Source organism: Drosophila persimilis, unplaced genomic scaffold (genome assembly GCF_003286085.1).
Source record: "Drosophila persimilis strain 14011-0111.01,24,50 unplaced genomic scaffold, DperRS2 tig00000124-arrow-pilon, whole genome shotgun sequence".
Lineage (NCBI taxonomy): Eukaryota > Metazoa > Arthropoda > Insecta > Diptera > Drosophilidae > Drosophila > Drosophila persimilis.
In genome coordinates, this window is record NW_020825294.1 from 4728849 (window position 1) to 4755758 (window position 26910).

General features: G+C 44.2%; 3 protein-coding genes across 6 annotated transcripts in view; 1 reads left to right on the forward strand and 2 right to left on the reverse strand.

The window, feature by feature from the left end:
* Positions 1-25725, forward strand: part of LOC6593338 — a 29882-nt gene extending 4157 nt beyond the window's left edge. The window contains exons 8-10 of one of the 2 annotated variants that reach the window (XM_026987655.1): positions 20857-20971; positions 24931-25023; positions 25088-25725. The gene's annotated coding sequence lies outside the window, so the exon portion shown is untranslated. Of the gene's footprint in view, positions 1-20856; positions 20972-24930; positions 25032-25087 lie in introns of both variants that reach the window. The other variant, XM_002018704.2, reaches the window with a different exon arrangement.
* On the reverse strand, positions 1354-10693 carry LOC6593337 (sodium/potassium-transporting ATPase subunit beta-1). The gene is made up of 4 exons (XM_002018703.2): positions 9945-10693; positions 2693-2950; positions 2371-2630; positions 1354-2305 (listed from the first exon to the last, which is right to left on the reverse strand). Exons 1-4 carry the CDS (start codon positions 10075-10077, stop codon positions 2027-2029), a joined length of 930 nt encoding a protein of 309 aa, XP_002018739.1. The 5' UTR covers positions 10078-10693; the 3' UTR covers positions 1354-2026.
* LOC6593456 (sodium/potassium-transporting ATPase subunit beta-2) lies at positions 14239-22256 on the reverse strand. 3 transcript variants are annotated; one of them, XM_026987658.1, is made up of 7 exons: positions 19621-19761; positions 18171-18421; positions 16288-16428; positions 16106-16225; positions 15756-16048; positions 15532-15700; positions 14239-15464 (listed from the first exon to the last, which is right to left on the reverse strand). In XM_026987658.1, the coding sequence occupies exons 2-7, from the start codon at positions 18310-18312 to the stop codon at positions 15361-15363; spliced, it is 969 nt and encodes a 322-aa protein (XP_026843459.1). In that variant the 5' UTR covers positions 18313-18421; positions 19621-19761; the 3' UTR covers positions 14239-15360. The 3 variants fall into 3 exon arrangements, with proteins under 3 accessions (XP_026843459.1, XP_026843458.1, XP_002018738.1); XM_026987657.1 differs by having other exon boundaries at positions 19676-19756; XM_002018702.2 differs by lacking the exons at positions 18171-18421; positions 19621-19761 and adding an exon at positions 21897-22256.
* Positions 25726-26910: the final 1185 nt, after the last annotated feature.

Below are 26910 nucleotides of genomic sequence, written 5' to 3' on the forward strand. Positions count from 1 at the left end.
TCTCAAGACAACTCCAAAGCTAATCCTAACTTAAAGTAGCTAAGCAAACAGTCAAGTTTCAAGTTTTCGTTTGAAAGTTTTCAGTTTTTCGGATGCTTTTGGTGTTCTGCAACTGATTTTGATTTGCGATTTCGTCCTTTTTTGTTTCAAGTTCGATATAAAACCTAATATCTCTAGACATATCGAGAGATAGAAGCACGGCATATCCCTTATTTGAAAAAAAGTCGCAGGTTCCATTCGAAATAAGTTTTGGGTTTTAGCCAGTTGCAGTAATGCCATCAATGAAATGAATACAATACTAATATATACATGTATATCCATAAATTGTGATAATAATATTTTGTGATTACTTTATCTAGATATAACTGTAAATTAAATCTATGAAAGTACTATAATCGTATATGTCTACCAAACAAAAAACAACAGAAATGCAACAATACCTTAACTATCCAACCTTCGCAGCAACAACAAAAGCATTCCATTGTTACAAATCAAGATCCAATAACTATGCAATATTCTGTCTCTAATGTAAGAAAGAATATTTCGAAAATATGTTATTAAATTCGTACTAATAAAAAGTTGAATTAAAATATACATAATTTTGAATCTCGCGGCAGAAAATACAGCCTGGTGCCGTCAGGTGTCGCCACTTGTATGTACATGTAGCTATTATGTAGAGTATATGTAATTTACATTAGTGGTGCTGTTAGCGCAACACAGTCGCACTTAACAGTGCAATAACATTTTGTAGCGCTCAGAGCACAGCTGTTTATAAAGTTAGTGGCGTTTTATTGTCCCGCTTATTTTTAATTAAGAAAACTTGTTAAGCAAACTCGGTGCGCGATGCTCTATTTTTTTGAGCCCAATGCGTTCCAATGGACTTGACAAAGGTACGAGCTAATTTCTTATTCTTATTCTTTGTCCCGAGACGACCAACTCCAATAGATCCTTAATACATATACATATATATTCAATATGCACGACGAAATTTTCGATCGGATCGAAACCGCCACTGACTGACAAATATTTCTGTTTCTTTCTTTATTCATTAAATGTTTGCAACACAAAAACATAATTAGCTTAATTTCATTTCGTTTCGTTTTCGCACGAGTCGCGAGTAATCCCGAAAAATCTTATTAGATAAATGATACAAATGTTTTTTGTTTCGTGAAATTTCGTGGTGTGGTGTGTAATAATCGCGCGCTTGAATATGGCTGGAATTTCTCGGTTGGTTGCACTGTGGGTGGCAAAGCTCTTGACTTGAAAACTTTTTCAGTTGTTCGTAAAACGAAATAATCATTAGATTTAGGCAAACATGGAAGCGATTCGATACCAACGATTCCAACGGTTCCATGCTTTACATAAGATTTAACAATTACAATTTATTTAGTTACTTCTTTGTACAGAATTCAACGGGGTGGGCGGTGGAGCAACGGGCAAAGAGGTGGGGGTGGAGGAGGAGGAGAAAACAAACGAGAATCGAGTAGTTCTTGGGCATGGTATAACATTTATAAATACAAACTAAATACAACTGACAGAAGGTAATGATCGTAATTACAAGAATTCATAATAAAAATAATAGATAAATATTAATAATAATAACACTATAGCAGTAGACAAGCCGACAAGCTATAACAACAATTGCGTGTGTGTACGATTTGAACTTTTCATTTAAAGATTTTCATTTATGCATTTCCACATCTATTTCCGTTCCCATTCGTTTTGGGCCGTGTGCCGGTGAGCCACAATTTCTGTTTTGAATTGACGCTCGGATTACTCTTTCTTTTCTTCATATAAATATATACAATACTCTCTCTTCTCTCCATATGCATATCTTCTATATATGTATGTATCTTCTATCTTCTGTGTGGGTGTGTGTTTCTGTGTGTATCTCTTGTAGTTAGGTAGAATGGTAGGTGGTTGAATGGTGGTAGATGCGAATGCCATATCCTCGCCCCATGCATATGGCTAGTGTTTGTGGTTGCGATCACAAGTTGGCGACAGTTTCAGACGATCGGACCGGCGCTTACTCCACGACAATCTGGAAGGTCACCGAACCCATGCGATCGCGGGCACTGCCGCTGTAGATGACGTTCTTGGCCCAGGCACGGCACTCCACGTCCAGCATCTGGCCCTTGGGCGGCGAGTGGAACTGCACGGCGACCAGGGGACTCAGATAGCCCGGCTGATTGAGGTAGGGATAGTAGAAGCTGGGGAATCCCTGGCTGGGATAGTAGCTGATGTTCTGGAAGTTCTCCTTGTCCTTGCCCAGATGTCCATTGCAGCTGACCCAGATTTGTTTCCGCTGAAAGACAAGCGATACATCAGTTAATATCCCATAGAAAAAAGCTCGGAGAAATAGTTATGTACCTCCTCTTGACTCGTGTTGGTAATGAGCCGGGTCAGATCCTCGGGCATGCCCTTCTCGGGAGCGTCGTACACTTCGGGCACCCAGCCAAAGATCTTGTTCAGCTTGAGGAATATGCAGGGCTCGTTGGACTTGTAGCCATAGTTGTTGGCCTTCGAGCAGGCGCCAAACAGTTCCGTATTCACTACGCAAACGTCGATGGGATTGTGGGTCTGTCCAAAGCCGCAATGCTTCATCTCCCGACCCTCGGTGTGATTGTAGTCTGTAAAGCGAAATAGTTGAGTAGCTGTTTCGATATCCGTTCTGTGTAGGTGTGCCCTTTACCTATCAAGAATTCATCAATCAACTCAATCCAGTAGTCACTTTCTGCTGGCTTCTTGCCATCGAACTCGATGACCGATCCGCGCTCGGTTTGCTCGCTCAACGGACGGAAGCCCAGGCCGGGATTGGTGCCTATCAGGGAGTCCTTCAGCTGCCACTTGGGCTCTTTGCTGCTGATCGTAGACAACAGACCCTGCATGCAGATGGAGAACAAGGTGGCCAAAACGATGTAGAAGATGCCATAGAACAGCATCAGTTGTCCTGTAAATAGAGATACAAAGAATGCGGCTTTAGTAAGGAAATATCATCTTATATTTCCACCTTCCAGAGAACCTTCAAGAGCAGCGACACTTGTGCAATCTATTCCGTGTATTTATGCAGATTTGCATTGACACGTTTTTGATTGTTTTTTTCATTCACGGAAATGGGGGCCATTTGGTGGGGGGATGTGCATACTTGTGACTGTATACTGTGTGGGGGGGATGTGTGGGTTGTTGTCCGAGGGGTGGGCTTTATGCAATCCAAACAGAACAGAACAGCACGCAGCTAATCGAATGCTTACGACTGTGTTGCAGCAGCAGCAAACACAAACAGAAAGTCGGAGGACGGAATGGGATAGGGGAGCGGAACGTCGTTCTGTCCGGCGTATGTGCTCTGTATTTCAATGTCATTAACATTGACGACTCAGCGAGAATCCAGTGGATGGATGGATGGATGAATGGATACTCGTATGTTGGGTTTCGGACTGCTTGTTACTTTCGCTTGAGGTCCCGCATCGGACACCGGACCCGGGACCCGGTATCCGAGACCCAGAGACCCCAGAGCTATTGCATAAATAAGCGGGCAACATCGGACACACCAAACCGAAACTGACAGCCCGATCCCAGAGAGCACGGCACGGAACACAGAACACGGAGCGACATGACGGACCCAAAGCGATGGAATGAACACTCAAGTGAATCGTATGAATGAATCGAATCGAATCGAATACAATGCGCGAACTGGAAAAAGTACAGTGCTCCACCCCCCATCAAACCCCTGGCCGCTGCTCGACTTGCAACGATTACTTTTTTGGGGGAATTGGTATGGGACTACCCTTGACTGTCTGTCCATCTGTCATTTCCCTCATCATCATTGAGCAACACTTGTTTGAACAGCCGCAATGGAAGCAAGGAAGGAAGGAAGGAAAGCCTATCAATAGGTAATCGATAGACGGCCTTCACCGCTAACGACTTTCGACCATATTTGAGTTTTCAATTCTTCGCTCATCAAACTTTCAGACACTGCCCGCCAAAAGCCAATCGCCAAAATGGTTCGTTCTTTCGCCTGCCTGTTGCCAAGTCGAATTCTAGAAACACTATAATGTGCCTGTGTTCAAGTACAAGGAAATAAGTTTGGCAATGACCGCAGCGTAGAGGCCCAGAGACAGGCAATATGTGGTGATAGTTTGGTATGAGGTATGACGCCAGCAAGTCAACCACCACCACAACCGCCGTGACCACGAAGGTGGGACGAGACAACGCACGCCCCGTGGCTCTGGTAACCAATATCCAATGTACATATAATGAATTCTTGTCTGCTACATGCTTACGATTACATGACAGCAGCAGACAGTCAGTACAGGCAGTAGAGCCAGTCGAGAGTCCCCCAAAAACATTCATATGTCTTCGTGGCAATAAGGGAAGGGCAGGGCCCTCCACCCTCACCATTCGAAATCGATAAACTTCTTTATAGAACCTGCATTTGACAACTCCTTGATGGATAACCACCATATACCCCATACCATATAGCTACCACGTATTAGGTGCATGCGAAACAAATGACATACACATTTATTTGCTCACTTAATGGGACAGATGGAGCCGATTTCTCCCGTGGGGGGTTTTTTCCCATTGCATTAATGGACGAATCGTAAAAAATTACATTACCGCTTACTTGGGAATGGAATTAATATTTAATGTCTAGTTCCCTTTGCACTTGGCAAAGTTAAACATAATTAAAAATTCTAATTTCAAATATATGTTCCTTCAAGTATTTCGAACCAATTTGAATGCCACGCGATGTGTCGGATTTTGGCATATGCCTGCAAGCTGTCTTGCCTTGAAATATATTTCGTTTTTGACTCTTCGCAGACCAAAACGAAAATAAACTTGAGATCTACAGATACATCTACAGATTCGGATACAGATAGATGTACGTACGTACGAGTAGAGCAGAGAATAATGTACGGTGTGGCCTAAAGAGGTCAGCTACCTAGCTAAAATTAGCGTTCAACACAAATTGGAAACGAATTTGAAAAATAATAAAAAGTAGCCAAAGAATAGACGCACACACATCCCATCCCATGGAGAACCTGGAGCCCATGTCCGTGGCGCAAAACTTATTCAACTTTTATATAAAAGTCCGTCAAAGATCTCCTGGCGAGGGGGAAAATATATGTATCGTATCGTATCAGGTTATCCTCGATGCATAACAGTAAATGTGATTCATCAAGAGGAAACCTGCTGCTGCCTCTGCTCCTCCTCCTCCTTCTCCTCCTTGGATTCATTGTGCAACCAGTCGCCATTGACCAAGTTTTAATAATAACACTCCTCGACAATCAGTGAGAGGACGAAGGCAGCCAGCTCTAGCCCTATCCTTGTGTCCGGGGTCCGTCTGTCCCGCTATCCGTTGATGCGGTAAACAAACTTAAAGAGCCCGTGACCTATATAGAGGGAACTTAGGGGTGGTAGGGCCACTCCCAACCCACCGCCACTTCCACTTCCACTTCCACTCCCAAAGTGAAATGCTAGAAAGTTTGCATGACCCAGGATTGATAGCCTCGTTCTCGTCGTGGTCCTCGTCCTGGTCGGTGGCGCTGCTTTGGTCATCCAAGTAAACCCATCAAGGCCACGCGAAAGTTAATAATTTAGTTTCGTGCAGGACGCACATATGGCGCACAGGACACCCAGGACCATCGGTTTGCGGTTCTAGTGCATACACCTAGGCGATAGGCGATAAGCGATAAGCGGGAACTTTAATGGTTCTTAACGCGTTGTTGGGGTGTTGCGGTGTTGCGGTGTACTCTTGGCCGGAAAGCCGCAACTCATTTGGTTAATGAAGGCGGGCTGCCTCGCGGGAAATGCCTCAACTTCTGAATGGAAATCTGCACAACGAATCTCAGGTTTTTCCTCGAGGCTTAACTTCACTTCTCACAAATTTTCCCAGGGGAAAACGCAAAGCTCTTAAAGGAAGCAACAATTATGACGCCACCGAACCAAGGAGAACGAAAACGTAAGCAAGGACAACAAAGATATAACGACGAAACGATGCAACTTGTTGGTGTCCTGTCATCATTATAGCCATTACCCAGGGAAGAGGGCAACAGGGAGCAGGACCAAGGACCAGCGCCAGCACCAGACGTGGATAGCAGGCCAGATTGTTGTGCGGGGAGGGCACAGGGACACCCCTCTGAGATATCCCAAATGGAGAGCGTGTCGCCCGACGCATTGGCGCCGCCGCTCTGTTTGTTAGGGTTCGCCGCACCCTTTGTGTCATGCGTCATCGTCCTAGACACACACAAAGAGGACTCTTCTCCCTTTCTGGGTATGTGTTTAGGGCCTATAGCATACTCTGCGGCATTTAAGTGAATTAATTTCACATGGCAGCCCAAACCCAAACCCAAACAGTCAAACGTTTAGTTTGCTGATTATATCCTTGATATAATGCGGGTGGGGTTTGTCGTTGTCCCTCCCAATCCCCCATCCTCCCACCAAACCAAAGTTTGATACATTTTTTGTCATTTTGTTCGGGGCTTCAAGACAAATTGGTCATTGATATCTGTCTGGGACCTCGTTATGGACTGGCCGATCCCCTTCACCACTCGAATTATCCCGAAAAAAAATACCGGAAAACTTTTTTCTTTATGCAAACAAAAGTTTCTAGGTCTTTGGGGGCAATTATGGTGGGTACGAGTGTACCATTATGAGGAAATATGGTATTTATATATGCATGTTTATTTCTGCTAATTTAGCATTTTATTGCACCAAAAAAAAACAACGAATAAAAACGAAAATAAGCTGAAAAAGTTGAAGAAATAAATGGAATGGAAGAGGTGCCGGGAATGGATAGAAGAGCAGCCAGTGAATGATCTACATATGTTGAAAGATACCCAATGGAGGTGGAACTGGACTGCTAGATCTAACACAGTTCTAGCATTTTCAATGGTCTTTTTCCTCCGTTGGAAAAATGGTAATTCTTAGAATAAGCTGTGTTTAAATCATGTAAAATATGAATGCAAAAAAATAAACGCCCCGAACTTGGACGCTCGTTTGCCCAGAGGCGAATTAGCGCTGTGGAACGGATCTCAGAATCAGGTGGGCGATGTCTAGTATACCCGGATAAATCAAGCGAGAACAAGGTAATAAATATCACTTAGGGGAACAGTTTTACTCAACGAACCTCTTCCTTGTCGGAAAAGATCTGAAAGTTAAAGTCTTTCCAAGGCAGATAGGATCATCTTCAATGGCAGTGATCTCTCCCTTTTCATAGAGATTTATCACCAGGAACATAGAGGAGTTCCTCGGAATTCGAGTAGATTGGAAAATTGCATAGATAAATTTTGCATTGGGTTCGACATTTGTACGCAAATTAGAGCTACTTCCTGTGGCTTAATTGAGATGAAATGTTTGCTTTGGGCCCTGACTTTGTCGCTATCGTGACAATTAGTTAGCGACTGTCAATGCAGGGGGGACAGTGGGGGGCTGCAGCGTATAGATGGGGCGTGTGCCAAGGCGGGGTGTGGGCGGGAAGGGTGGGGGGAGGGGATTGACAGATTAAAAGGGAAATGAGATGTAACCGGCGAAATGCGGTTCTAACCGGTTTGAGCCTGATTTAGAAACTGGCCAGGGCAGTGGCAGTGGCAGTGGCAGTGGTAATACCAGTGCTGTTGCGGTTGCACTGATCAGCAAAGCAAATCCAATGAGTTTCTTAATCGAGTATACTCGGAATACAGCACAGGTTATGCCTGAGAGTATCATATACATATGTACGAGCGATAGAACCCGAAATTTGTAACGAAGCGAAAGCATTTCCAAAAACAAAAAACCCGCTTAACCGGTTCCACACAGCAAGGTCCCTCTCCCCTTCAAAAAAACACAAAAACAACAACCAAAACTAAACAACAAATTCTCATTGCGTTAATTAATGGAAATCAAAACTTAGCCAAGCGTCCAGTCGAATGCTTTTGACTTGAATTCGAAATCAGGCTTAAATCAAATTAATTTTCCAGCCATTTATTTATGGGTTTTTCGATCTGGGGGTTAACCTTTTGTTTGATCAGTTTGTATAGATAATTCTAGATCATTTCTGCGGATAACACTCTGCCTTCCCCCAGTGGGAGCCCAGTGGCCGTTGCGTTACTTTCGACAGTAGCCATTAGGGCCGCATGGACATGCCAAAAATTGCCATTCTGAACCGGGAGGTGGGGGCAACCATGAACCCGATTTAATGGCAGACATTAGCGGAACAGACAATTTTACATAGTACTGTACTGACAGAGGTGTGTCCCCGCAGTGGGCTAATGACAAACTACCTAAAATGACTCAGAAACGGAAGGATTATGTTCGACATTTCAAGAGTAATTAGAGCTTCCAGGGGACTCTACTGTACTCTACTCTGCCCCATGGAATGGGGGTTTTAGCTGGGCAAACAAATTGCATATCAATTTGCTGAGAACTTGGCCAAGTTAATTAAAAGCAAATAAATGACGTCAAGAGAACGTACTCGCATTCGCCATTGGAAGACAACCGCCGATAACAATTTTCGAATTGCTAAAACGAGGTGTCGCCAAAGCCACTTCTGTACGTGCCCCGAAGCCCCCCCCTTTTGGAAGGGAATGTGCGAGTACGTAATATCAATATTGCATTTCAGTGTTTCAGAGCGGAATATCGGTGTTCGAGAGATCCCGCCCTTGAGTTTGTTTACAGAACTTACATATTATAAAAGGCAAATATTATAGGCGACAGAAGCATCGACCAGACGGCGGGGTGCCGTGCCACACACACCTCCCGCTCTACATGGGCCCTCACTCTCATGCCTCTCTCTTTCTCTTCAGTAGACGTGTGTCCGTGTCCATTTCGAATGGCAAGAATTTGCATTATCGTTAAAATATGCTTCGCTGTGCTGGCTATGAGAGGGAATGCAGAGCTAAATTGAAATAAGTAGGAACAATCACACCGTAGGTGTCCGCACCAGAGAGCTTTCACTGTAATTACTCGTACAATTCAAGTGAAAGAAAGGCAAACGGAATAAAAATGCACTAAATCTTAATGTTTATATTTCAAGAGATCCATCACAGAGAAGAAAAGCAATGAATAAAACATTACAAATTATGGGGAATACTCGTAGAATAGATGAGGAGATCTGAGGGTGGTCGGGAAACCATTTCCATGATAAAAACTCCTAAAAAGAACACTCGTACGTAATCACTTTTTTCTATAGTATAAATCATAGATCTTTTCCAAGAAAATCTCCCCTACAAATGCAAATTATAAACCAGCAAAGATCTGGTTATTGCTGGCACAGCCACCGAACGTCACGTTGCCAACCCAACTGTGGCCTGTGGGTGGAGGAAATCATCATTTTCTCTCTCTGGTTATAAATCCTAATGATATTTTGTTTTAATTACACTCAAATAAAAGTCGCTGGATGATGGCTAGGTTTATCAGGGCGACAGCTCAGGTCTCTTAATTATTTTTATCTGGTTTTTTTTTATAGGCCCAAACATTGACTAAACACATTTTTTCTGTGGTGCACCCGCAGTGGAGATTTCCAAAGCCTGTCCCGCTTTTCTCTACTATTTTGTCTACCACAAAATGAGTCGCCAAATGAGCTGATAAGCGGTGATACATGACGACAAACATACAGAGTACATACTACTCTTCCATATATATAGTGGGATCCCATAACCGAATGACCGACATGTGTGCTCATTATATATAAACAATCGCATCGCATCGCATTTTTGTTTCTATGTACAGAGTCGAGGCGACTCATGCAGATTGTACAGGGAGGAGGGATGGGATGGTATGGAATGATTCCTATGTATATATTAATGCAAAATGTGCGAACTTTGAGATGTTAGAACAGCCGAAAGGGGGTGAGATAGTGATCCAAAAAGGGTCTTTGCTCCACAGTTCTCTTGTGCCTGCTTTGATTCCACATTTATCAGTTCTCTTCTCTGCTTTACGCTTTGTGGTTTCTGCTTTCTGCTTACCCCAACTTTTGATGGTTCGCCCGAAGTAGGTTCCCTCCTGGGAATCGTAGACCATTTGTCTGAACGTCTGCTTCTTTGCGGGCTGATAGAATTCATATTCGGCTTTTTCGGACTTTCCGTTATTTTTCGACATCTTCGGGCGCTCTCTTTTCGTCTCTCCTCTTTCCTGTTAGTTGTTTACAGTTAGTACTCGTTCGTTTATAGTTTATAATTTCTTTCCCTCTTAAAATTGCTTAAAAAATGTGAATTTTTATTTCTTTTTTGTTGATGACGTGGACGGCGTGGGGTTCGTGAAGGCTACGCTACGAAAACTGATTTTAATATACTTTTCGTTTCTGATGTGCGGTGTATATATGTACACAGATATTACGGATGATTCAGCAGTCTGTTCTTCTGGCAATAATTTATATATTTTTGTATGTTCTGCGTTGGACGTTTTTTCGCACACGCAGCACTCTGTGATATATTTGAAAAATTCCTTAATTATGCAATTATATTCGGGTTGACTTTTCGAAACTTGTAAAACTGACAAGGAAAAACCTTAGCACAAAAACACACAAACACGAAGGGGGCACCGAACACAGCAGAGAAGTTATTGGGTACTACGGTGATGGATTCGGAGCGTGGAGTTGTTGTTCTCGGCTCTCGGTTCTCGTTATTCGGTACTCGGTACTGGGCCACTGCCTCGGTGCGGATGCGAGTGCGAATGCGTATGCGTGTTGCGGTCTCGAGTTAAGATCACCAAATGAATGCCACCGACTGAACGCAGCCGACGCTGGTCTGGTCTGGTCTTTACTTTGCTTTTTACTTGCTCGCGAGTGTTGACGCTCGCTCATGCGGCGCTCTCTCGCCGCCAGCAAGCACACACAGCCGAGACGGACGCCAGCAAAAAGCTCCAAGATAAGAGTGGCACCAGCACTGCGAGAAACCGTTGGTAAGTAATAGTAATCCACAGTAATATTACTTCATATGAACAGTAATAGTCGGAAACGACTTAAATTCGTCTGATGAGCTCTGTCCGATCTTTAAGGCTCGACAATAGGCCTCCAAGTACCCCTAATTAAGACCCAGTGATTAAATTCAGTTTTGTAAATATAAAATGTATCTTAAACAGTGGATATTACCACGATTGACATTTGTAGCAGATACATTTAAAGATATTTATTTTGTTTACCCATAGGATTACGAGTATTCTATGCCTGCTAGAATTAGCTCTCAGCGGCTGCAACTTTCCCTCAGTGTACGCTGACAGCTGTTGAACGTTTTCGACACTTTGCCAAGCAACAACATAGGAAAGGCCACAGCAAAAGCTTCTCGATTGGAGGAGTGGTGTGGTGGGTGGTTACTGTCCGATTATTTGAGTGTGTGTGCAAGTGTGGGTGCTTTACCTTGCCAACGGTACGCTCTCTCTCTCGCTTACTCTCCTCTGCACACTCCTCTCTGAACTGAACTGTGGCCACGCAAATAGAATAAATGATTGAGCGCAGACAGTGGCCAGACAACAACACGTTTGAGGGGGTAATTGCCATGAGCGGATCTCTCGGCAACGGGGTGCCATAAACGCCGAGCGGTGCCCCCAGTCCCCTCCGGCAGTGTAATGCGCCCCTGTAGTCATCTATGACAAACGGAACGGCATCTTTGTAAATATTCAAATAAAAAGCACAAAGAACAACACACACGCACACACACACACACACACTAATCCAACAGCTGCACGCTCTCACTCTGTCTCTCTGTCTCTCGCTCTGTTTCTATGTCTCTCTCCCGCTGTCCCACTGCGACATGCGCGCAGAGTGGAGTACATTGGCTGCTCCAGAGTTTGGAGAGTGGGGAGTGGGGGGAGGGAGAGTGCTTACTCCGCCGTTATGCTTAATGTACCGCTATCGTTGCATGTGATTTCCACTGGCTGCCTCTTGCATTAAAACCCAATGTTTAGGATCGTTCTTTCGACCTGTTGGGGAAATTTCCATGACAAAGCTTTCAGTGGTGCTCCGTTCTGTTGTTCCTTAATCATCGTTATAAGATTCATTCTTACGAGTAGCTTTTTGACAATGTCATGGCACTTTTGAGTTGATTAATCCCCATAAACGAGCATTTCCTACGCCCCGCACCGCCGCCACCCCGCTGCAACTCCAGAACAGACCGACGGCCCCCTGAATGTATCCTTGGGATTGTTCTCGATGGATACTTGGCATGGCATCCCCTTTGTAATCATCATAAATTGATTAAATTACACTTGACAACGACTTTATCCCCCAAGAGTACGAGTCGGCCCAGCACATCATTAGGTGCAAGAATTGTAAGTCGCATTTCCCCGTTTTCTCATTGGGAGTGGAGCGGGGCAGCCCACTCGACAGCGAGATGGAAGGAGATGCCAATCAGCAATTGATAAGAAGGAAACCCCATCCATAATGGTCCATGGAGAGTCCATTACCCGTACAAATTATGTGTGAAATTATGTTCGGAAAAAGCCCCTGCCACTGCTTGTTGTAGCCCCAACAGGTCGGTTATATCTGGTTATATCCAAACCCTGTTTATCCTCCTTTCATGAAAGAAGTTCCCTTGTCGCACTGGAGCCTCAACTTGAATCTCAGCTCTGAATTAAGCAAATGATAATTACAGCAGACAGAGACCGAGACCGAGACCCGACCCGAAGATACTTACTTACTCCATTGGCCCCTCGGGGTATATGTACATATGTGTCTGGCAAACCAGTTTATCTGGTCTGAACTGAAGTGTTTGTGATTTTTCCAGCTGTGATTCCCGTCTGTGTGTGGGTGTGTGCCCAGAGATCTTTCCATCCCCGATCCCATTGGGCTTCCTCATTAGAGATGAGTTTTGATTTCTGTCATTTAGCGAGTGATTTCTGTCATTATTTGCAGTCTGTACTCGAAAGAGAGGGGACAATCCTCTGTAGCCAATTAGCTCTCAATTAGATGGTTGCTAAAATATACCCCCAGACACATACATATCGCAGTACATGCATGTCTGTGTCTAGATCTATTGATTACACTCTCGGAGCACAAAAGCGATCGAGCATAATGGCTCCTCTCCCTCTTGACGTCACTGAATACAAATTTTGAAAAGATTTCGCTGATATTGTTTGTGGATTGGAATCATTGAAACAAAAGCCACAGAACTACAAATGCTGTTACGTCAATGTGGAAAGAAAACCTGTATGGAACCATAAAACCGAACTGAACTGAACACTTTCGAGTGCTCTAAGAAATCTCTACCATCTGAGTGATAAATTCTGTTGGCTTTACCAGCCTCTATCTTATCAAAGAACTTAAAATATTAATTATTTCTGTATTGGAGATTTGGAGTAGCTATGCTCGCTCCTTGAGTTTTTATTGGGCTATCGATAAACCACCACCATCATCATCATCATCATCGACAATATATTTCAACTATCTGCAGGTTCGTTTAGCACATTGATTAATACACCATTATCGGATGGATGTTGATGTTGCCTCTGGTGTTGGTGCCGGTACCAGTGCAAACCTGAATCCGGGCGATCGATCCCCTTGTGAAACACTGTCTCATCTGGTGAATTTTAACAGCCAAATATTGATCTCCGATCGGGTACACTTTGAGTGCGTTCAACATTTGATTGAGGCACTCTGTCCCTCAGTGCCCCTCGAGGGAACGATCTCCCGATAGCGTGAATGGGAACGTGTTCGATAGTCGCGCTGATGAGTTTGTACCCCTAATTGATTAGCACAAATGCAAAAGTAAACCTTTCGCCTGGCAATTTAAAAATAAACAATATATCAAAAAGCAAACACCAGCCAGCAGCAGCATTCTGTTAATGATTTCCAATGACGCAATTGGCCGAATCGGCCCGATAAGTTCTCAATAAATGTGTCTCTCGACGACCGCCATATACATCTACATATATGTATGTATGTAGGTGGGTGAAAGCGTATCAATCTGGCTTTTAAGTTTTGTATTTATTGTCAGTTGGCCATCCGAATGGTCGCTGACCAGTGACCAGTGACCAGTGCCTCGAGGTGACGGCAGAGATTGCAGTGATTTTGTTTTATCAGCAGTTCCCGTGTGCCTTGAGGCATTCGCTATCTTATCAGGCACCGGGCAGACGATTACGTTTACGTAAATCCAATGTGTGGCCATATGACGGGGAGGCATGCGAGCACCCAGATTGATGGACCTGCCTAATCTTGGTATGAGTTGGTATAAGTGGTATCTAAGTAGGTTGTAACCAGCTGATATACAGCTCTCAGACGTTACATTGTGGCAACGCTTCTGCCCGCTAAAAATTCCACAGCTTGTCTTTGGGTTTCTCTATTTTTTCATTTGACTTTTATTGAAAACGATTTGTGAAGTGATTTCTCAGCCGCTGGCCACAGTTCACTCTCTGTAGATAGATAATAGTGGAGCTTACAATTAAATTATGTTTCTGTTTCTGTTCTTTTTCTGTTCTGTTTCTGTTGCCAATATCAATTCCTAAACTTTGTCTCTTTGCTTGTTTTCATGTAATGCGGATGGGCTTTAACATTTCTCTAAAAATATGATCTACACTGAAACTACGTAATATTAAGGGGATCGTTTGGTTCACAAAAATTGGTCTGTGGTGGTCACGAGTAAATGTATAGTAAAAGGATTTGTCGGTGCAGTTAGTAAACATTTCTTTCGCTATATAGTAATCATTATAAATTTAAATATCTAAAGGGCGATTATGTGTTTAAAATGTACTTTTATTTATCTCTCTTTTGCCAGAAATGGTAGTCAAATTTTGTTGAAATGGCAGTTTGAATTTGATTTTCATTTAAAACATTTTTCGCAGCGCTTAATGAGATTCATACTTGGCTAGCCTTCGTTATTATTATTATTATTATTATTAGGGATGGTATTATTATAATAATAATGTTGTTCTTCTTAATTTCTTTCCCCATTTCGGCCTTCAGTTTTGTAAACTATTATGAAATTTATCATTATTATTTTGTTTTGTTTTTTGTTTGTTTTGTAATGCAAAAACATTGCTCATAATCATTAAAATCATCTCTTAGGCGGTACACTACATTCTCGCTAAATATATATTTTTTATAGCTATATATTTTCTGTATAAGAAGAGATTCGAATTTATTAAATTGTGATATCTAAGAAATTTACGTTAATTTGTGGTTTACGGAGCATCTATGGGGTTTTCAAATTTCAAAATATCGTGTAAAGGTGACTACACATTAAATAGTAAACGGTAAATGGTAAATAGTAAATAGTTATATCCAAAAAATGTTTCTTGTTTCGCGTGGGACTGTTTCACAATTAATTTTGCAATTTAGCAACGTTCATAGATTTGGTGTCTCGTGGACTCTGGATCGCCCGTACGGTGTGTCTCCTAGGTCTACATATAATAGTTCACAACATCCATCATATCCATCTGATCGATCCCAGATTAGTCAATCAGCAGCTCGTAGTGCACCGAGCCGATCCTCTCCTTGCGATCGTGATGGATGTTCCGGGCCCAGGCCTTGCACTCCACATTGATGATGATGCCACCTGAAAGGGGAAGGGATACGTATACATGTAGTGAACGATCTTCGAAGGGACTGCTGGGACCACTCACGCCTGGGACGCTGGAAGTGAACAGCCACCAGAGGACTCAGGTATCCCTCGGAGTTCTGGTAGGGATAGAAGTAGCCGGGGAAGCCCCGAACGGGCAAGTAGTTGACAGCTCCAATGTTCTCCTGATCGGCAGGGTTCTCGCCCTCGCACGACACCCAGATCGTGTTGAGCTATAAATAAGTGTTCATAATAATACTGATCTATGATTGTCCTTTCCTTCTGTACCTTGTGCGGCTGCGTTTTCTCGACCTCGGCAATGTAGGTCTTGAGGCTCAGTGGCATCGTTTGGGGCAGGTCCTTCGAGTCGTTGTAGTACTCCGGTATCCAGCCATAGATCTTGTTCAACTTCAGGAAGATGCACGGGGCACTCTTGTGGTAGCTGTAGTTGTTCTCCTTTGTGCAGGGAGTCCACGACTTGATGTCCACATCGCACACCTGGCCCTTCGGCGGCGGCTGGTTGTAGTCGCAGTTGTAGATGTTCTGACCGCGACCGGGAGTCAGGCCAGGCACCTTGTACACTGTAATATTTGCAGAGCATTAGAAGAGGTTAGTTATTCCAGCCCAGATGATATTACCAGCCAAGAAGTCATCCAGGGAGTCTGTCCAATGCTTGTAGTTCTCATGCTGTGTTCCCTTGTACCAGATCAGAGTGCTCTCCACATTGTCCATTGGCGGCAGGGGACGAAAGCCGAGACCTAAGGGAATATGTATCCAAAGTTAGTCCCATTTTGGGGTGCGCCTTCAAGGTACTACTCACCTGGATTCGTGCCGATGATCGATTCGTCGAGGGTCCATTTGGGGATGCGAGGATCAAGGGTCTGGAAGAAGACCCACATGCAGATGGCCACCAAGGCGCCGAGCACTCCATAGAAGGCCACATAGAATATTCCAATCTTGGCTGCGAAAGAGGAAATACTTATTAGATTACAATTAAGATGAAGACTGAGAGAGAGAGCGACCCAAGCCCCAGAGACTCTCAATTGAGATGATTGAATTAATCACTTGAGAGTTGTCGTCGGTCAACGATGGGTTAACCGTCTAATTAATCGACGGGGCAATCACCAAGGGGGCACCCAGACAGCCGGCATTACTCAGATATAAACAAAGCTGGGGAATCGGAAACCCAAGTTCTCGAGTTCGTGGAAAGTGGCGGCCAACTGACGCCGAGCACCGCCAAGCCGTTCTCTGAATCATCCAGATACAATAATAATAATACACACATATATCTATAAGTACGTATAGATAGACTCGCGCTGGGACTCTTAGATTTTCTTAAGAGAATTCTCTTAATGAGTCGGATGCGCTCAAGAGCAAGCAATTAGAGCTCTCCAAACGGGTGTGTGCGTGCGAGTGTGTTGAGTGATCGCTCTTCGGGTACTACGTACGTATGTGTGCGGGTTTGTGCCTCTGAAGAGCGGAGTAGTATCGACATAACCTCAACTCCCAGAAGAAGTTGGCCAGCAAATGCCAAGAGATATTTAACAGAGCTCGAACCCAAAGAGGGAAAGAGAGGAACCCCGAGCAAAGAGAGTGAGTTCAAGCCAAGATCAAAGTGTATGCTTGGGGTCAATAGAATTTAGAAATATTTATTGCTGCTATTGAGTTTTGTATTTGGAGAAAAGTACTCGGAAAACATAGCTCCAGGCAATGAACAAAGAAAATAAGAGAACTACTAATTAAAGCCATTGTTTCTTTGTGTTTTCAAGAGAACTCCAAACAAAAACAGAGCCCCAAAGAAGTACTAAATTTCTTTGAAAGCTGTTCCATTATTCTCATTATTTTGTTGCTTTGTTTTCATTGCGAATGCAGTTCAAAGAGATGTTCTCACAGAGAGAAAGATATTTCGAATATTAGAGATTTTCCACTATTTCCCATGCTCTTCTTTTTATTTGGATTTTCCTTTGGTTCGGGCTTTCGCCATGCCCATTTCAGCATAATTGCATTGCACACTAGACACTCGTATATAGGTCTATATATAGCCAGTGGGCCTTGGGCTTGCCAAGAATATCTTTTTAAATGCCAATAGTCAGACTTTTGGCGACCCCAGCAGAGGCACAACCTTTCCATCCAATTGAAAGATGAAAACATGTACTATATCCGATTGCTTAAGTAGCGGCAATTGCCAGAGAGACACAGAGATGCAGGTTCCCAAGGCTCGACCCCATTCGCGAACACTTTTCTGTATCATGTTAATTTGGCCAGCATTCGTTCCTCTAACGAAATTGCACTTCAAGTGCAACCAGCGACTCCCCATTCCGCTCCACTCCACTCCTCGAAGTGTGTCAACCCCAGCCACCAGCCACCAGCCACCATTCACAACCCACAAAAAGGTCTAATGGAACGACTGTAATTAAAATAACTCTCAACGAAAATGTGAGCCATTCGACATGGAAATGGGGAGGTATTGAGGGTACACATTACTCGTACAGTGAAGGCTCCAGAGAGAGGTTTTAAGTATAGGCATACCAAGTGATTTATGATTGGGGTTGAAACAAAGTAGATCCAAAATAATCACGTTTGCCTGTTCTACGACTGAGAGTCGAGGTAATAATTACCCCATTGGAAATACCAATATCTAAACTACTAGAAAATCCATTTAAATATTACGAGTAGCCAGCCGAGCAGCCGCCTATAACTTACCCCATGATGCACGATCCCTGTTCATGACCGTGCCCGTCTCGGAGTTATATAAGAACTGGCCCAGATGGAAGGGTCTGGGCTTACGTATGTTGGCCAGATCCTCGTCCGTAAAGGACTTTGACATGGGTTGTGCCTTGGACATGATTTGGTGGGTTCTTTACTTTAAAGATGTTTTATTTTTTGATTTTTTTTTCGGTGGATTACTTAAGTAAATACTTTGTTTGTAAGCACTCTTGGTCGATATTTCGAATCTAAGGGGATACAAAACAAAAACAATGAGAACACTGTAGGGAAGTACAGGACTTGTATGGGATCTTTGGATCTGTTGCGGCGCACTTTTTCGGTTGTTTCGTCGCAGTCTTATGCCCGCCGACTGTTTTGTAACATTGCTAATAATTCGAAAATCATTTTCAGAATTATATATTTTGCCATTTACAGTTTTTCATTCATTTTTCCTTTTTGCACTTGCACTGGCACTGCCACTGGCACTGGCACAGATGTATCTACAAAAGTGTTGGGTTGGTACTCGCAGATGCGGATGACACGTTTGCTGGCTCTTTTCCACACACTTTTCGGGCTCTCACTACCGCCACCGCCACCACCCCACCTCTCTCTCTCCCTCTCTTGCTCTTCCGCTCTGTATCTCGCTCTCTCTTTGCTTCACTCTAGTCGTACCCGTTTCCACCCTCTCGCCTTTGTGGCAGTCTTTGGCGCGTTTTTTCGGTTCTTCTTTACTTGCCACAACAGGAGGCAGGCACGGCACCAGTCGCCGACGATTAGGGGACGAGCCTCCTCCAGTTGTAGACCAACAAGTTGGTGTATCCGCCAGATACTTTGAGCAAGAGCCGTACAGAGGGAAGAGGAGAGTCTTATGCGGTCTGCGGCATGGTTCCGTTTCACTGTTGCTCTTTGTGGCGCTTCCAATGCCGCATTGGCATTGACCCGGCATTGGCAAGCTGGCAGATACGAAAGTATTGTATCTCGGCTGCATTTCGTCTGTCCACATATATGTATGTACATATCTCTACTTATTTTTGCATCCGAGCTGCAACAACAAACTATGCCAGCTCTTGCCAAACGCGCACACACAGACACACACTCTGGCACTCTTGCGCGTACGCGTATCTGTGAGTGTGTGGCTTGTATCTCTTAGGTGTGCTCTTAGCGCTTTGAGACCAGGCCACATACAACAAACAACCACACCTTTTTGAAGCAACAGCAGAGCGGCGTTCGCTCGTTCTTCTGGGCAACGGAACCTCAAAAGACCAGAGACTCCCAAAACCCAGAGATATTTTGCTTCTTCTTTAAGTTTTACTCTTTCTAAACGCAAGTGTGTGTGTGTGTGTGGTTCAGCGTTTCGGGCGTGACAAAATTTCGAGCATTTTATGGATATTTTTATGGCTTTACGAGTATCTTGCGATATTTGTCTGTTGTAAAAAACTTGACGCACTTCACGCACCGCCCTGCAAGCCCTGGCTCCCCTCTCCAGGCACCACCCAACTAACACTCCGAGAAGGAACTCCGTAGCTCGAATTTTATTTCGGTTTCAATACTAGACTCGACTCGTCTCGACTTGTATTTTCCAGTCTGCCGTCGCACGTTTAGTCGCCGCTCAAAACCAATCCAGACTGTAGGCCAAACCAAACTCGAAAGTCTGTCAATATCAAACAACGGACTTGGCTTGAGTCAGTTTTTGGCTGGGCTTGTTTCGGTTTTTCGTCCGGGCTGCTCTCGCTCTCTCTCTCTCTCTCTCTCTCTCCGCGCACTCTGAGAGAACCGAGTTTGTTTTGAGTGGAAAACGCTTTTGGCGGCATTTCTCGTTCGAGTGGTTTGCGGCATGCGGAATAATGGGTGGTTTCCGACTTGGGGTTGGGCTGGCGCTGCGGCTGGGGCTGGCGCTGGGGCTGGGCTGGGTTTTCTGGACTGAGATTGGGTTGCATTGTGCTGGGACTCGGACTCGCACTCGCACTCGGGGCTTTGTAATTGTCGTGGAAATGAATGTCTCGTTTCTGGCCTGCACTTGCTTTAATTAGGCGCGGCAGAGGGTGATTAGTGGCGTTTGATGCACATTAAGTGCAAATTGCTCATGGCCACACCGAGAGAATGCCCCACTTAGAATCCCACATCCAGCCAAGGATTTATTATGATGACGAGTGAATTTTCTTTCAGTGCAGCATTCTGTGGTGGTACCTGCACCGGTAGCCGATCGTTTGAGCCTTCACCTTCGGTCGAAAACCAACAACCCTCCCGCCCCGGCTCCCGATCAATACACAGGCACATCTCACTGCTTGAGGGTGTGCGTGCGTATCTGTGTGTGTATGCCTTTGGGCTAGATTCGTTGGCCAAACAGAGGGCAAAACCAGTTTCCGAAAGCGGCCACAGGACATGCGATACAATCGAAGAAACAAAAGGAGGCCTGCCAGAGAGACTAACTAACTAAAGGGGGAAAAAAAACCAAATCCAAGGAACACAAACAGTCAACAAATTTGCGTACAACTCCAAGAAGCTTCCAAGCCACTGCTTTCCACGGCTCTCTGGGGTTGCTTTTAACACATGGGGTGGGTTCTTCACCCCACCAGCTACTTGGCATTCCCACCAAAATAATGTCGAACCAACTATTCAACATTCCACTCTCTCACATGTTCCCATAAATATTTCACTCTCTTTTGGTCTTTCATCTCCATAGCATAAGAATGGAATGGCCAGGACCATGAGGCAGCCTTTGAGCGCTCAGAACGAAGGACACATCGAAGAGGAAGAGGGCCAGCTCTGGTGACGGCATCGTGGAGTACCCCCTCAAGGTAAACCCAATACAATACAATTCCAGGCTCCCATACGTTCATTGCAAAATCATCCAAAGTTATGTGGTAGAGGAATCTCTTTTAGCAGCTATGATATAGGCATATTATAGACAGGATGTATGTAGATACGCTTTTATTATGAGATGGATTTCAGGATACAGAAAGAAGGACAAAGTAATCAAATCGGGGGCAAGCCCCCTGCCCAGTCGCTTTATTCGTGCGCCAAAATATGGAACGACTATCCAAAACTTTTGCATATTCGAGAGAGTTAAGCGCAGAATTTCTTTCATTCCCCTATTTAATCGGTTTAGCCAAAGGATTCTGCAGCATTCAGGCCCTTGAGACATCAGTGAGGTACGTGGGAGGATACCTTTTGGGGGTCAAAGCTGAACAGCAGGTGACTGCCTCCAACGGATTTAATTTGTCGAAAAGATTGCTCTACAGAACATAGCTGTAGCTGGGGTCATAGACTGATTGCATAATGGCATAATTGACCGATATGTTGGACAAGTACTCTATGGGTATGTACTTGTAAGCCCCCCACAGAACCTCCGAACAGATCAGAGCAGAACAGAACAGAGCTCACAGTCGAGTCCCGTCGAATCCAACGGTGGGGCCCACGAAATGTCATTGGACAGGCAATAAAAAACGGACTCATAGATGCAGAAGCATAGCGACGGATTAAGTGGATACAATACGAGTATCTCTGCGTTCAGGTCTGATATTCTGAATTCTGAATGTGTATTTGTATGCGCTAATGCGACAACAAAAGAGATTTCTTTTGATTAAATCCAAACTGGCAGATAGACAGACCGACTAACAGACCGACAGACCGACTTGAGTCTGCGGTACTGCGGCACTGCGGCCGTGGGGCACTTACGTAATGGATATAGAGCTAAGATCCGTGTGGCACTTATCGACTTACCCCAGCTATCGATGGTGCGTCCGAAGTAGGAGTTGTTCTCGGAGTCGTAGACCATCTGCTTGAGGGACTTCTTCTTGGGACGTTCCGGTGGCCGGGAATAGTACTGCTGGAAGCCATCGATGCAGTCCTCGGTGATGGTCGGCATTCTGTCCGATGCGAGTTGTCGCTTTCGCAGCTCAGCAGAGAGTCGGGATCGGTTCGGGGACCTGTAGATGGGCCTGCAAATGCTCCTGGTTCTGATGGAGACTCTGATTCTGCTTCTGTTCCTGGCTCCGGTGCGAGGTCGGCTGCGGTTCGGGTATTGGTTTGGGTTTGGATTTGGATTTGGAGTTGGATGTGGATTGGGGATCGGCACGGACACTGTGGATTTTGCGCTGCACGCCAAGTTGACACCGTTGCGTGCCTCGCGACACTGATCTGGACTGTGTGTCCATCGTTTCTGGAAACACGACAAAATAATCCGAGTATCAGCAAGTGTCGTTCTTAATCAAATATTATGTTCTCTGATTGCCTGTGTGCGTGGCCGTGTGTATATGGAGGGGGTGTATGTGGGGAGGCCGGTATGAGTGGAGAAATCTGTGTGGCTAAAGTGAAACTGTGTGCCGCTCCCGGGATTCATTAAGCGAGAATCCGAGCATCTGCCATGCCCTGCCATCCCAAGACAGAGCCACTTCTAAGCCGTGGAACAAGTCTCTCGCAGTGAGCGGCGCGTGACACAATTTCCACTTAATTGAATTGGAAGACGGGATCATTGTATATAATGTACTCGTACTTCTATCATATACTCGTACCTAGTCCAAATCGCTGTTGCCCGGCCCGGCCCGGCCTGGCTCATCTTCGCTAATTGCTGGATAAAATATGATTTCCTTTGACACTGAGCGTACTTTACGGATCAACGCGCCGCCGTTTCTACTACTGTTATTTCACTTATTGTTTCAGAGCGCCGTTGTCATTCGGATCTTTGAAACAACACTTCTTTATGGTAGGTTTCCCAATGGATTTCGAATACTATCATCTTAGTTCTTGTATTGTTTCGCAGCCTTTTATTGCCATTAAAATCCCTTTTTTGCAACTAAATTGATCAAATACTACCCAAATCGGTTGACCTCCCAATCCTCCGACAGGTAATTCTCTAGACTCGAATTGGGGCTTCTTTTCCTTGTACCTTACCTTTCCAATGCCTCCATTGGTCCTAGAGGTTTATTCGGGTCTTGCATCTTGATCTCCCGAAAGAAAAGAACATCTCTCTAAGTCTCTCACCAATTCTCTTCATGAATCTGTATCTGAAATCGATTTTCCATTTGATTTTTCCCACAGACGTCACAGGACGGCCATTTAAATTGATTGAAAATGCAATTGCATGGATTGCATTGTCAATTGTTTTGTGGATACGAGTAGAATACAACGTTTAGCCGGCTGAAAATGCTCTTCTTTTTTTCTATTTGGGCTTAGGATGTATTCAGATTAACGATCTCCAAGTGCCACACAAATGGGTAATTTCCGTTGTACGCCCACTCGCAGACTCGGTTTCTACGGCGACTTTGTCGAATCCGCGCATAGGAGAGGATGAGATACATGATGAGGCATGATACATACAAGCAATAGAAGCAAAAGTGCTCTTGCAATTACGGTTACGTCAGGTCGTCGCTTTGCTAATACTATACTATACTTTCTTGGTGCCAAAGAATGTGATGTACGTACTACGTAGGAAATGCAAAGATCCACTATTCCTCTACATATACAAATGTGCTCCAGCCTGTGCCAAGGCAAAGATAGTCGTAGATACTGTAGTGGTAACGCTTATTCGCAATCAAAGATTAAGCCTGCCTGTGTTTGGTGTTTGGCGCCAAAAACTTCAAGCTGAAGTGCTGTAAAGCGGAAACGGAAACAATCGGACCCTTTCCCATAGTTCCCAGCTTGACAAGTAGGTGGCGACACCTGGTGGGGGCGCCACTGTACAACCAACGAAAGTATCGATATCATTTCCGTATTATTTTTGTCATCTCTAGTTATTAAATTTAGCCGCGAAGTTCAAATGTGTGGACCAACTTCGGTTTCTGTGGCATTTGTAGGCCAATCCGGGCGTGATATGGCTTTCTGTGATCGGAAAAATGTCCTTGATCCTTGGTTCAGTCCTTAGCCTGCAACTCCCCACTATTTGTGGTCCAATCTGGCGTGCGATAAAATTCAAACAAATTGGTGTACTTCGGTTTTCCTTAGAAAATACGAAAAATATAAATTTTAGTTACACTTGCTCTTCAACGGTTTCCAAGTTGGCCAGGTCCGATGTGTTAAAGCCATTTTTAAAGAAAATGCAATAATATTTCCAGAAATTAGTATGTATTTGTTACATTATTTTTATTGAAACCACCAGCATCTTCATCCAATCGGATTCGGTGGGAGTCCCGGCCCTGAACCGCTCTCAGCAGGGCCGCCACCGATAACTCCTGGATTAATAACTCCCCAAGTTGTAGTGGTACGTACGGTATTGGGATTACTACTACTACTACTGCTGTTTTCATTGGTACCGCTTTTATATTTGGCCACTCCGATTATCATTACGAAGAGTATGATAACGAAAATGACTACTAGCACGACCATCAGAGCGATGATCGTATACCAATGCGATTTTGGCATATGATTCGATTCATAATAGTCAGGCATAATGCATTTGCTTGAGTAGCCGCTGTAGAATATACAGTTGATTTCTTCATCATTCATTTATTTTCCTTGCAACTTACCACTAATTTGTCAGAAGTCAAAAAAATAAAGAAGTAAAACAGAAACAGAAAATGTCTAATTTTGAAATTTCTTAGGGGATATCTAAAGAATAGATAACTTGGATTGATACAGATATATTCGTCCAAACTGACTATAGATCTACCATGATCTAGGAAGCCATTGCTATTGTGTCATTTATGCTACTTGTCTAATGTTTCATTCTTGCTGTTTCTATACAGTGTTGGACCCATTGATACTATCGACAAAATTAATACTAATTTGATTTTATTTTTATTTGTGCATTCTTTTTTAGATATATGTACTTGTATGTGTGTCACACTGGATTCCAAATCGGCGCAGTCCTGGTACTCATCCATTGCCTCCTTCAATGCCATGCCTTCTAGGCGTACGTTCGTAAGAACCTCAAAATGATATTAGAATTGTTTAATTTTCAAGGATATTTTTTCCAGGATATCACTATTGGGAAGCCGATCTGCAGTGGCCCACACGGACCGGGGTAACTGTACATCGAGGTGGCACAGCGACAAAAGGGACAAGTCGCCGCTCCTTCCCTTCTCAGCCATTCAGCCGTAGGGTGTTTACACGCGGTATGTGCCCAAGCCGCATCTACCCAATGATGTGGACGTGGACTGTCATCAGCAGCAGTATCAGAACCTCAATCTCAACGAGGAACTCTTGAGGTCAGGCCTCACCGACGAACTCCTGCAGCCCACCGCGGAGAAGCAACCACAACGTGATTTCGGATTTCGCCTTTCCACACAAGTTTCCCATAATCTACATTAATGACAACCACTGGGACATCAATTAGCCGGCGGCCTGAATCGATCTGTACATTGGTAGGAGGAGACCACTCTCTGCTGCTGACCAAGGGGTACTACAATAAACGAGAGCCTGCAGAACTACCAGTGGCTACCAATGGCTTCCGTCTCTGCGTACAATACAGTCACGGACCTCTGGATGCTCCTGCCCCTGGGATGCCGATGACTGTACCGATGAGGTGCCGAGGCTGCTGTTCATATTGCTGGCCGAGGAACGCTCGTAGGGCGAGCAGTGATTTCATTGAAATTAACTATTACACATAGCGATAGACTTAAAATGATCTTGTTATTATGTTTAAGGATATACATTGTACGTTGTTATATCTAGAAACGTAGTTTCTAAGTTACTATAAAACAAGACTATTAAAAAATCACCCATACAAAAGAGAGCGGAAATTATTCCGATTATAAAAAGGGGAGGCACGCCTAATATTTTTGATCCTTGATATCCTTGGTCCTTGCGAAGGGCTCCATAAAATCAAGGATACTTTCCCGATCACAGAGAGCCAGTACGCGTAGATTGGCCAACAAATAGCCGACAAAACTAAATCTGTAATTTGGAGTCCTTATCCAAGGACCAAGGATATTTCTCCGATCACTGGAAGCCATGGCAAGTCCCAATCGGCTCACAAATAACGCAGAAAATAAGAAATATATGGCTGATAAAAATGTCCTTGATCCTTGGTCCTTGATAACGACTTCGTCAGATCAAGGATTTTCTTCCGATTATAGGAAGCCATCGCACGCATAGATAGGCCCAAAAATAGCCGAGAAAACAAAATATGTAACTCGGAGTCCTTATCCAAGGATCAAGGATATTTTTCCGATCACAGAAAGCCATAGCACGTCCTAATCGGCCCACATATAACGTGGAAAACAAGAAATATGCGACTGATGAAAATATCCTTGATCCTTGGTCCTTAATAAGGACTCCATAAAATCAAGGATTTTCTTACGATCACAGAAAGTCATAGCACGTCCTAATTGGCCCACAAATAACGTAAAAAACAAGATATATGTTAATGGAGGAGTTATCCTTAATCCTTGGTCCTTCTAAAGGATTCCCTCAGATCAGGAAAAATTTTCCGATTACAGGAAGCCGTCGCACGCCCAGATCGGCCCACAAACAACGGAGAAAAGAAGAAAAGAAAATTGCCTTGTATTTTGTTGTAGTTCAAAAAACTGTCGGTAGGGGCGCCACTGTGCAGTAAAAAAAAACCAGCGACCTTCTGCTGATTTATGTTCGCCTGGTATCCCAGAAAATTTTCAGTCGTTTTACCATTTGCAAATTGAGTTGGTGCCAAAATGTGTTGCATACTTTTGGGGGCACATTTTTGCGACCGCTCAATCGACTGAAATTTTTTGGGATACCAGGCGAACATAAATGAGCAGAAGGTCGCTGGTTTTTTTACTGCACAGTGGCGCCCCTACCGACAGTTTTTTGAACTACAACA

Excerpts from the sequence above, each read along its gene's own strand:
- LOC6593337 (XM_002018703.2), bottom strand. The coding sequence starts at position 10,077 with ATGTCGAAAAATAACGGAAAGTCCGAAAAAGCCGAATATGAATTCTAT. Across the intron at positions 2,951-9,944 it reads GCGAACCATCAAAAGTTGGG|GACAACTGATGCTGTTCTAT; the intron begins GTAAGCAGAAAG and ends CTCTATTTACAG. Across the intron at positions 2,631-2,692 it reads GATTGATGAATTCTTGATAG|ACTACAATCACACCGAGGGT; the intron begins GTAAAGGGCACA and ends TTCGCTTTACAG.
- LOC6593456 (XM_002018702.2), bottom strand. The coding sequence starts at position 22,041 with ATGCCGACCATCACCGAGGACTGCATCGATGGCTTCCAGCAGTACTAT. Across the intron at positions 16,429-21,896 it reads ACGCACCATCGATAGCTGGG|CCAAGATTGGAATATTCTAT; the intron begins GTAAGTCGATAA and ends CCTCTTTCGCAG. Across the intron at positions 15,701-15,755 it reads AGAAAACGCAGCCGCACAAG|CTCAACACGATCTGGGTGTC; the intron begins GTACAGAAGGAA and ends ACTTATTTATAG.